Below are 12,313 nucleotides of genomic sequence, written 5' to 3'. Positions count from 1 at the left end.
TACAGATGTGAAAACATTCCCAAATCCTGACACTCTACTGCCTAGTTAAGGGTCTTTTTCCAATAACTGTAGAATGTGTATGGTATAAAATACCAGCCAACAGTGATCTAAACATGAGATCAAAAAAGAAAGAAAGAAAGAGAAAGAATGAGACAGAGAGAAGAGAGGGAGAGAGAAAAATGGAGAAATTAAATTAAAGGATGTCAATACCATGAACAGAACCAAATTATTTAGGATAGTTCCTTGAGTTAAGTAATTTAATGTAATATGAGGAAAGTGAGCAAGGGATTTCAGAGTGAATACAATGAAAAATTTCCTGACAATAAAGTCTTATAAGACTATAGAACAATCTAACAAAGAAAACAGAATCTTTCTCAACTGCTTGAATCATTCAAAATGCTAGAGAACTAAGTAACTGAGAACAGGGGAGAAAGTAATCAGGATTAGAAAAGGGACAAAGTGCTCCAGAAGAACTGTCTCAGTTCTAATTCACAACGTTGTGTGTGCTTTTGCAGATGAGCATAATTCTCAACTCCATTTCCCAAGAATACTTCAAAACAAACGCAGGTGATAATGGAGAAATCAGGTGACAACTGCACATTTAATGACTCTTCTTTTTGGTCCAGAAGTCACTGCTGGCTTCAGTTATATGAAGTAATATCTGGTTACTGTTTTTTTTAATTGCTGCTATATTTATATTGATGGCAATAATGTGTGTCTACTGAAAATGACCTAAGCTAGTCCCTTCTAGGCTCTGCGGTTGTGAATTATGAAGCTGCTATCAAAAAGTAATAACTTCCAATAGTGGTAGTCTAGGTAATTTCTATTAATCCCGCTCAGCTAGAAAAGGTGGACAAATTATTTTGTTTAAACTACAGCTTAAAAGCATCAGAGAGATAACAAGATAGCATAGAATTACGGGAGGACCAGGAAAGTAAGATCAGAGCTTGGGCCTGCTCTTCTCCCTGGGGGCTTCAGCTAGTTCTGGAGAGGGAAGCTGCAGACAGCTCAAGAGAAATTACCTGAACTTAAAGCACAAGAGTACTGGAGTAAGGGTGGGTGTGAGGGGTGGGGGTGGTGGGTGTGAGGGGTGGGGGTGGTGGGTGTGAGGGGTGGGGGTGGTGGGTAGAAACTGTCAAATTTTTAAATTTTCAATATCACAATTTTCCAACAATCTGTAAGTTCCCTACCCAAGCTTTAATACGTTACTGATGTTATTCAAGAGTCTTCCTTCCCAATTTCCCAAAAGACAGTAATGGAAAGAAAATGCATCCATGCCTAATTAGTTCTAGCATTCCAGAGATGTTTGCAGTAATTATAGACCTAAGTTTAAATTAATAAGTGGGTATTTTTATCACTTATAATCCTAAAACTCAATCAATAAAAACCAATGTATAAACTATCAAGGCTGAGAATCATTTACTAGGCTGGCTATATAGTCATAAAGATAAAACCAGTTCTTGAAACCTGAGTAAAGTAACAGGTGCTTCGTGTACGTTTTAATAATGTTCATAAATTCCCCTTCAAAAGTAAAGTCAAAAATCAGGTTTGTATTATCCAACTGATCAAAAACAAGGATTTGGTCTGAGAACTCACTATGCACTAGGCAGTATGCTAAATGCTAGGGAGAGAGCAGTGGTATCAATTACCATTTTACCCTACAAATTATTCTAACTGCTCTACAAATGGCATGATACTAATAAGCATTTCTGTGAAAAGCCATGTAAACTAACATGTAAAAACTTTCCCTTTCAGACAATCAAAAACACTTCGTCTCACCTTGGCACCGTATTTGGAATAGTTCATTTCTGTTAGTGTTACTGGTCGTAATTTGTCAATATCTCCAAAGGCTACTCCAGGAACATACAGGGCACAAACAATGTGAACCCATCTATAAGGAGAGAAGATATGATTCTGCTATCAAACCTTTTCAAAAATGTCCACATAGAAAATAAACACAAAATATGTGCCATCTCTAATAATTACTCAAAGAATTCTATGGTCAGACCGCAAAATCTCAGACACGCAACTAAAGAATGTGAAACATGTATGGAATGGTATCATTTAGTTACAGAAAAGGGACTGCAATAAGCACTACTTTTCCAGCAGCTTAGCCAAAGCTTAGAGTTAACAACTATAATTGCCTTTCACTTAAAATTCTCTGCACTTTGCACCTACCTATTATTCTTAAACATTTGCACACCACCACTATTCAAATGAAACAAAACATCATTTTCATGTGCATGGAAAGGTATTCACATTCATTATTTTAAGTACTTTGAGAATTAAGGATCCTAATTTAAGAACTGTGAAGTTGCTCTATAGTAATTAGGTAAAATTGCTCTTTCTTATTTTTTTCTAAAAGCTGTTGGATAATCCTTAAGGACATATTTTAAAACAATTTTTGGTATGCGTCTTGACTTTCTTTCTTCCCAGGTTAAAAATGACTACTAGAAAACTGTACAGAACAGTTATAACAAACAAGGAAGTCATATTTCATTCAACTCATCTGTTCACCATACAACCCGTGAACTAAAACTTACATGCCCCACATATAAATATTTTTTAAAGTCTGAATGATCCTGCAACACTAAACAAATGCTCAAAGTTTCAGCACACTAAAAAGAAAAAATAAACAGGAGTTTATTCTAATTTTGTTTTTTAAAAACTGCTCTGAACCTTTTGAAATATATTAGGCACCCTTTCTCTGTGCTTACAACCAAACAAAATAGGGGATCACTGGATTCTGAAATTTAAACAGATCTGTATCATGTCTGTAAGAAAGAGGGTAAAAATGAGATGGCAAATATCTCTTAACCTTGTGACTATATTAACCACAAATTCTGCTTTGTCACAGCTTAAGAGGCTATGATTGCTACATGGTTCTATTTTGTGATGCACTATGAGTTTTAAAGGAATAAGACTAAGAATCATTTTATAGAGCTACTGACAAAAATAGTTACAAATCTTTAAAAATTATCTTTGGAAGAAAATCCAAGGTTTTGAGATTTTTCTTGATAGAATGTTTTAATCCAACCTCCCAAATGCATCCTGTGGAGTTCAATATAAAGATACACATCTTCAACAAGCAGCTGCTTTCTCAATTTAATTTGCACAGTTTTTTCATGCTCCACTGGTGTATCAAATGCCACTGTACTCTGGAGGAGTTTATCTTTGATAGGTCCAACAGCTGGCTGCGTGCTTCATACTGACCTTCTTAAAATGTGTGAGTACAAGTCACACAAGTACTACATATTTGAACTGCCATTTTGGTGTGACTGGCACACAAGTGTATCATTTCCTCCAACCACTCATGTGAGGATACCAACTTGAGTCTTTATTAAAATACATCTCAAACAGCTGAGACAACTTTGGTCCTTTTTAATACCTGTTGTAAATGATTTTTGTTCATTTGTTTAGCTGAACAGAACTTTGTAATTAAGACAAATCAAGAAATCAAAAAAGAATAATCTTCCTTGTTACTTTACCATCCATTTTGCTTGGAGCTATGATGACAGATGTTGATTGGGGAAAGGAGCAGAAAACAAGCACCACATAAAACCACCAAGAAACAAAGAGTCAGAATTGTCATTCTAGCATAAAAACTATCAATAGATTCTTTCAAATTCACAGATTTTAATAAAGCAAACTAAGTAGAAAGATACTTCTCAAAAGACTCACTTCAGAATGGGAACTATATTAACCAATCAAATTTGATTTTGAAAAGCCCTGCATCTGTAGTACCTTTACAGCATATACAACTAACTCACTTCCAGGATGCTATTTTCATTTCTTTGCCTCTTCATTCAGTAATCAATTGCTAAGTGTCTACTGGGACACCACCACAGAGGCAGTTCGGAAGTCATAATGATGAATGGCAAGTGCTTGCAACATCGGGTCTAGCGCATTATCTCTAGATGTTAGAGTATGTCTAATATTTCCCACGATCAGATTTATAAGACCACTTAAGACAGAGTAAAATACTCTAAGGAATGAAATAAAAATGCAACAACAAGAATGTACTGATGGTGTTCTCACATTAAATCACATCATCTTCTACGTAGAACTTGTGGCTCCCATCACAAACAGAGGGGAAAAAGTCTAATTAGCCCACTTACAGAAGTCAATTTCAAAACCTTTTTCATTCTTTCTTTCCCCCTGTTTTCCATTTGAAGCTGGAATACTAAACAGCTTGTCAAATCTTGGCATTTTTTCCCTTGAATCAAGCTAGTGTTACATCCTTCAAACTATAACAATACCTATAATTTCCACTATAGCCTATAGGTGAGTGTGGACATCAACACAAATAAAATGTTCAAATAGTATAAAAGAACTTTTGCCAGGCTGCACCATCAAGGGAGCTGACTACACATGTAAGATCCACAGCAGTCAATACAAATCTCTCTCTCTAAATCTAAACAGTTAAAGAGGTTTCCCTTTCCTTCACTCAGAAACAAGTTTACAAGTTGCTTTGTGGATTATGACAGCATCAAGAGACAGCTACTTTAAAGTTTTTCATTAAAACTTTCAAATTATTCACAAGAAAAAAGGTAAAAAAAAAAAATTCTCCTCCCTAAAAGGAAGCTCTGTTTTTTCCAAAGTTGCCTTACTTATTTACTACAATTTAGCACCATAAACTTCAACTCTGAGGACTCAAGAGGTACCAGAAAGAATTTAAGCAGCTGGTAGCACCAGTAGCAGCAGCAGAAGCAGCGAAAATAGAGAGACATTTACTGAGCACGTATTAGGTTCCAAGAATTGTACTAACTGTTTTACATAAATCATCTCATTTAATCTTCTCAGAAGTGCTAAGGAAACTGATGCATAAAAAGGTTAAATCACTTGCCTAAAATTAGTAAGAAAAGACGAGCATCCAAATATAGGCAGTTTCCCTTGAAAGTACACATTTTTAATGCTGTACTAAACTTCCTAATTCTAGGCCAAAGTCAGTCCAAACATAAAATAATGGCCACGTCTATGACGAGACCACAGATTCAGATCAATACAGCAAATCATTTGTTATATATTTATTTTACTTTACTTTATTTTTGGATGGGCGATTAGGAAGAAGAGGTAAGATGTTTAGCCATTTTTGTTAGACATCACCACAAAGGGTTCTCAAAGAGTCCACTGTAGATTCTATGCTAGCCCAACAATCTTGTATGACAACATTTCTCAAGGGCCTATGTACCAATTGAGGCAAAAATAAGAAAAATTAAAAAATATAATTTTTACTTTGCTACAGTAAAATTCATTAAATTTAAAAGCCTATCCTTTATTTTGGGACGAAATGTATCCTATTCCTTTCAATGTTAAATACAGGACATGATAGTGATAATTCATATAGGTTGTTTTGTTGTTCTTGTTAAAATATGAAACATGGCTGATAAAAATACTGAAAAATCCTTATGTGGCAAAATAAAAATTGAGTACCCCTTCTCATAGCGGGTGGGAGGGAGGTGGTGGGGGTAGTGATCCACAAAACACAAAAGGTTAGGAACTACTCTTATATTTCAGTCATACATCCCAGATGGTAATCTGGGGAAAACATGAAAGATGTTAACACTATTGCAACGAGAACTGCTCAGATATGATAGTAGATATGAGTGTGAATATAGTGAAAACATGAGTCTTTGGGCCAGTGTTCAATTTATTTCCTCTCACCTCCAAATCTATCCTTCAATATCTGCTCTGCAATAATGGACAAAATACTTTTAGCATTTCTCCTCCACAGTGAGCATGTCATTAAGCTGTCTTAGCAAAAAGTGGTGGAGGGCACTGTAGGAGGAAAGGGCTTCTCAGCAGGACGAGAGGAGGACATCCGTCAGTGTACTGGCCCAGCCACATGCCACGGTCCCTCAGTGACCTCGTAAGCCTAGCCCAGAGATGTCTTTTCTGTAGCCCTCTTGACATAGACACCACACACTCTAGGCTTCACATCAGTGCCCCGGCTCCCTGTGCTCAGCCACCTACTTGCCAAGAACTTCAAATCAGTTCTGGCCCAGGCAAACCAGCAAACATTTCCCAGCTGTCCAGAAGGATGCAACGACACCTTCTCCAACAAGGTCTGAACCCCAGCCTGGGCGAAAGGGTCATCCTTCCAAACTTGTCATTCCCTTGATACTCTCCCTCAGCCCTAGGGCATCCTTTAAACTTCTGTTATATCTTATGGTTAATCTTTTATCATGGCTTAATAATTCTTTAAATTAAACTTACTCTTTTTTTTAATGAGGAAGCTTGGCCCTCAGCTAATATCTGCTGCCAATCTTCCTCTTTTTCCTTGAGGAAGATTGTTGCCGAGCTAACACCTATGCCAATCTTCCTCTACTTTATGTGGGATGCTGCCACGGTGTGGCCTGACAAGTGGTGCTAGGTCCACACCCAGGATCAGAACCTGCAAACCTTGGGCTGCTAAAGCAGAGCATGCAAACTTAACTACTACACCACGGGGCTGGCTCCTTAACTTATTCTTTTCAAATCACCTTATGGGTTATGTCTCCTGATATACTCTTGAAGCCAGACAGATCTGGGTTCAAACTTGACTATTCACCAGCTTGTGGTCTTGAGAAAATTAAAATTACTTACACGATCTGAGCCTCAAGTAGTACACCTATAAAACGGGAACCTTTACCCATCTGTCTCATCATATGGTCATTATTAGGATTAAATGGGATTATGGGTATAAAGGCAAATGTTGATACTCAATAAATGGTCTTTCCTCCTTCCTGCTCTTATCCATAGCCTATTGTCCATTTACTCTATGCCAAGAAGATACAAAGAAGCAATCAAACGAAAGTGTGTAACTCAGAAAATCATAAATAAAAGAATAGAGTAGACAGAAGTATATTATAGAAGAAGACAGATTATAAAGCAGGCATATTAACCCAACAGAATTATGACATCAACCTTCCAGCATCTGTCTCCTTGAAAATTCCATCCTGATTAGGACACAGTTCACAGCTAGGGGAAACACCACATTTACAGGCATCACAAAACCAAGGTTCAGTGGAGTTCTCAGAAGCTGAACTCATAATAGAGTCACTCTCTCCATCAACTCCATAACAACCTAAAAAAAAAAAATAGTATGATTAAATAGTTGATTTTTTTAAACTGACGTATAAAATCACAAAAGAAAAATGGAAGGGAAGGGAAACGGAAAAATTCTGAAAAACTAATAGGTTAGAAGAACGATATTAACATCAAAACACAAAAGTGAAATCACTTTATAAAAAATACATTTTCACCTACCACAGTACACATAATAAAATAAATGACTTTTTAAAATAGTGTTAGACCTACTGGAAAAGCATTATAGGAGGGGAAAAATTTATAGTTCTTTTAAAAATTATTTTAATAAAATAATATTTAAATATGACTTTTCATTAAAAAGAAATCAGGTTGACCCTAGAGCTATGGATTAGTCAATATTTCTTGAGCTTTCTTTGTACTGAACATTAAAATATATATAGAAGACCAGATTCACGCAAAACAAACATACAAATTTGCCTCTGATCTAATTTTGGAGGTGGCATACCAAAACACAAACTCATACAATCATAAATGCAAAGTAAGTATTAGTAGAAGGAAAATAATACAGAAACACAGACACACATAGAATTGACGGCTATAGAACAACTTGAATAGTTCAGACTAGAATCAGACAAGCTGAGTTTCATTGACAACTGAACCAACCAAACTTTAGCTATATGAGGTATTAGATCTTTTTAAACATTACAATTCTATCTTCTGTAAAAAGTTATCCATAACTGAAATGAATGAAAACAAGAGATTACTCTCTTTTTCCTCTTCTCATTCACTAAAAACTCAATAATCCGGGAGGAGTTAAATTATTTAAGCAGATAACATGATAAAAATGTTTAAAGATCCTCATGAACATACCAAACAAGGATTACTCAGCATAATTCTTTACATTTTAGAGTAGAAAATAGTATCCTTCAACTATCTTCCAATTATCAAAACCAAAGTTTCCTCATTAACTCAAATAAACATGTCTGGAAGTATAAATTATATTTAAAGGAATTATAAATATGTCTAAAATTTTTATAAAATCAAAAAGATTTTCCTTGATTTTGAGCTTAACAAAAGTAGATTATATGTCAAAGATGTAAACCAACATGAAATTCAGGCCAGGACATCACTGTCAATATATTGGTCCGATCAGGTTCTCATTGTTAAAATTCCTGAAACTCAATTTTGTCAAGGTGAACTCAGTGTTGAAGCAGCTCTCAGTGCCTGAAAAACCAACTAAACTTACCAGAAAATGATGTCACATCCATTATGAATAATTCTTTCTCAGTATAAAGATACCAAGAAGAATGCATTGGCACCAACAAAGTACTAATAATCATGTAATTCAATAAAGGGGAATTGAAGAGTTGAGAGATAATTTCACTCAGACTATAAAAAATCATGCTGAACTACTGATGGCTTATAATAAAAAGTATTTCTCTGGTGACTACAATAGTCACAACTCCTAAATATTTTCTTTTTCCTAAATGATGCTGGACACACACCAACTTTATATATTCCAACTTCTATTCTTCTAGAAAGGAAGACACCACCCTCACGTTAAAACATCCCTCAGAGAAACAATTTAATGCATATATAGTAGTGAAATAGATTACAACTTAATTCTAGTCCAGATGTATGCCCTCCTCATCCTTAGGCATGGGCATTTTTCTGATCTCCTAAGACATATTTATTACCTCTCAAATAGGTCACTTCTATAGATAGCCAAATATCAACTATCCCAGGACACTTCTGACCAGGTTTATTCTAAGAGGGTAGTCTTAGTGCCAAATTCTAAGGGGCACCCAGAGTAACCTCCAATAAACTGAAGACATTAGAAAAATCACTGTGAGAAACATATATAAGCAACAATCATCTCTCAAAAGGCTTCACGACTTAGACAAGTTTATATGCCCCAATGTAAGGTCATGTGATTATCTGACCTGGTTATACACTACACAGACAACAGGAGCCTAAACTGGAAAGCGCCTTGTTACAACCACCAAAGATATCCAAATTAAAATACACCACTACAGAAATAAATACAGAGTCAAACAAATCACTCAGGAAAAAAAAGAACCATATACAACAAGTAAATAATTTTAAAGTATCAACATTAATTTACCAGATGTCATTAACAGGTCAAGAGTCATGTATAAGTATTTTATTCACACAATATTACCACTCAATATATATTATAATTAAAATAGCCAAGTAGGCAAAAAACTAAAGTTGATTTGCAACTATAACTTACATAAGTTGCCTCAAGCAAGTCCCATAATTACTGTCATCCTTATGCTATTCAAAGACTTTATAACAGTGAAACTTAACATAATCTGAAAGTCATATGAAAGAATGCCAAAGAATGGATTTTAAAGGAGCTAGCTACAGTACACAAGATAGCAAAGGAATCAAAACTCATTAATTTCTTTAATATCATTAAATTGTGGCTGTTAATCATCATCTTCATCACTTCTGTTTAGATATATGTTTTAAAATGACAAATCGTAAAATTAAAAGGAAACAATTTTCTTCTTGGGAGCAGCTATTATTGATTGTCACCAATAAAGGAAAATTTCTTGGTAAAAGCAACAGTAAGCAAAATGCTGTATTCAAAGAAAAATCATAAAACAAAACAATAAAAATAGTCAATCTATTTTCTCAAAGGGTTACACAATAATACAAGGAAAAAATCTATTTTCTTTACAAAATAATGTTCTGTTGAAGCAAATTCTTTCATCTGTCTTCACACAAAGTAGGCAATTACTAAGATAATAAAGCCCCAAGGGGCTATCCTTTTTATTTATTTCATTCAACAAAATCAAGGTAAATCACAGCAGTTCACACTTTAGAAGAAAGGAAATTTTCAATTCTATTTTTAAAGAATATACTACACACAAGCAAACATTTGCACAGAGATTAAACTACCTACAAACAACCTCAAGAATGATTTCTAAGGGACTCTCCTAGGAAATTCCTACTTTGTGACCTGTTCTTTGAACAACCAGCAAGTGGGTAAGTATTTCTTCTTCAGCTTCACTGCCCCTGAAAAATGCCCCACACCGTTATTACCTTTAGAGAGTTCTTTCCTTGCCTTTCACCTGCCACTTTTCCCATCTTTCTCTGCCATAGCTGTTGGGTTTACTCAGCTCTAGACCAAAGTTCCAGCACTTTATATCCACTCTAATCCATTTTAATTAATGACTAAATACATTTTAAATTCTTTTTTTCTTTCTTCCATACAAAACAGAGTTTACACTATCATAAAACAATGTTTCTTCTCTTCTACCTATGAGTAGAATATGCAAAAAGTGCATCTTCAATATGACTATGGAAAAAAAGTTTACTTATATGGGTAAATATACAAAACAAAAAATCTATAGATATATAAAATCCATTTCATATGGATTAATCATGTTTTCAAATGAGTAAACATAGAAAATGGGTTTCTATGACTATCTAATTAGGATTAACCTCTGAGTAACACCTGCAACCCACACAAATCATATTTAAGAAAAAACAAGTGCCAGTCTGGTGGCGTAGTAGTTAAATTCACGCCCTCCACTTTGGCAGCCCAGGGTTTGTGAGTTTGGATCCTAGGCATGGACCTACACACCACTCATCAAGCCATGCTATGGTGGCATCCCACATTCAAGAACTAGAAGGACTTACAATTAGGATATACAACTAGGTATTGGGGTTTTGGGGAGAATAATAAATAAATAAATAAATAGAGAAGAAGACTGGCAACAGATGTTAGCTCAGGGCCAATTTTCCTCACCAAAAAAAAAAAAGGCATAAAAAAGTGTGTGTGTATATATATATATATGTGTGTGTGTGTGTGTAAAGTGTTTACAATTATTTTGAATTAACCAAAGGTATAGATAATCCAAATCAGTGTAAATTTTCCCCATTCAACTTGTCACAGGGGACCAGAAGACCTGCCTGCAGTCTTCCACCTTCTAACTACGTAACTTGGGACAAACCACACCTCTCAGACTGAGTTATCTCATCTGCAATATGTATTTAATAACATCTATCCCAATCATCTCTCAGTATAGAAAGGAAAAAAACAAGAACACACAAGCTGCCATTTAAAAACTTACAACACTTTTTCTGTATTTAACATCCTATCACTAGATCTGATTATAAAAACTACTAAAAGAAAGATCTTAAAGTGAGTAATATTGTTGTTTATGAGAAAAGAAGAACTTATAACACGCACAATACCTGTCACAAATATATCCTAAAGCATCAAGGAACCAGAGTGCCTGCTGACTTATAAAGTACAAATGGTTATAACTTGAACATACTTTACTACTCTGTAAACACTCATGAGGGTGTATTTTTGCATACATTAAGAAATGAAAAATGGGCTAGGGCTAGGCTAACAGTAGACTTAAAAATAAACAAATGTGGGGGGGCATCTCTTAGTAGACCTTACCTCATCTAATGCATAGCAACTAAACTTAAGGATAACAGCTGGCAAGTGCACTACCTAATGCTCTGGCATTACAAGTCAGTTACAAGATCTTGTCACAAAGGTGTTTACACTAAGTGACAGGTTGGAACCCTTCGATTTCAAAAAGAAAGAGATTTATCTAGATTTAGATGAAATGCATATTCAGAAAAGTAATTAGACAGTTATTGATTTAATAAGCAACATTTGGAATATTATCTTTTATCAAAAATCTCAACTTAAAAGCTCTCTTAGTTATGATTACTTAAAGAGCACATTTAAAAAAAAAATGAGAAGGAGAAGGAAAAGAAAGAAAAGACAAAGGAAACACACCAAAACACTAACTATGGTTGTCTGGATAGTAGTACTATCAGAGAAGGTTTTCTTCTTTCTATTCCAGATTTCCGACATTTTATTTAATATTCATGTATTATATTATAATGGGCAAATAGCTTTCTCTACAATAAAGTATTCAAGAAGTTCAGGTTTAAGCATGAGATGTTTAAAGAAAAGTTGCATGGCTGACTTAACAATGTGAAAGTCTGTCACCTGAGCATCTGGATTTAAAAAAAATAAACAAACCCTAGCAACAGTAGCTTCCTGTTATGCTTAACAAAATTTTCCTTTCTCTGGACTAATTAATTTTAGATGAAAATTCATTTTGGAACATAAAAAGTAGTAGAGGAAGATCTATAGATGTGACTGTACAAAAAATGAACATTCTAAACCATGAAAAATACCACAAAGTTAAAAGGTACAGCATGGGGGGAAAAATATTTGCAAGGATGGAAAACATTCATAACACCTATAGTGGACAAAGGATTA

At 34.8% G+C, this 12,313-nt stretch overlaps 1 protein-coding gene across 7 annotated transcripts in view; it reads right to left on the bottom strand.

The window, feature by feature from the left end:
• PHF14 (PHD finger protein 14) overlaps positions 1-12,313 on the bottom strand; it is a 201,133-nt gene that overhangs the window by 161,934 nt on the left and 26,886 nt on the right. For all 7 annotated transcript variants that reach the window (XR_011539053.1, XR_011539051.1, XR_011539052.1 and 4 more), the window contains exons 5-6: positions 6,907-7,066; positions 1,780-1,891 (exon numbers count right to left, since the gene is read on the bottom strand). Coding sequence is in view for 3 of the 7 variants with exons in the window: in XM_070615778.1 (XP_070471879.1) it covers positions 1,780-1,891; positions 6,907-7,066 (272 nt within the window). In the remaining 4 variants the exon portion in view is untranslated. The remainder of the gene's footprint in view (positions 1-1,779; positions 1,892-6,906; positions 7,067-12,313) is intronic.

This window comes from Equus przewalskii, chromosome 4 (assembly GCF_037783145.1).
Source record: "Equus przewalskii isolate Varuska chromosome 4, EquPr2, whole genome shotgun sequence".
Classification (NCBI taxonomy): domain Eukaryota; kingdom Metazoa; phylum Chordata; class Mammalia; order Perissodactyla; family Equidae; genus Equus; species Equus przewalskii.
Note: the sequence above shows the minus strand (reverse complement) of the source record. Positions and strands in the feature narration are given on the sequence as shown.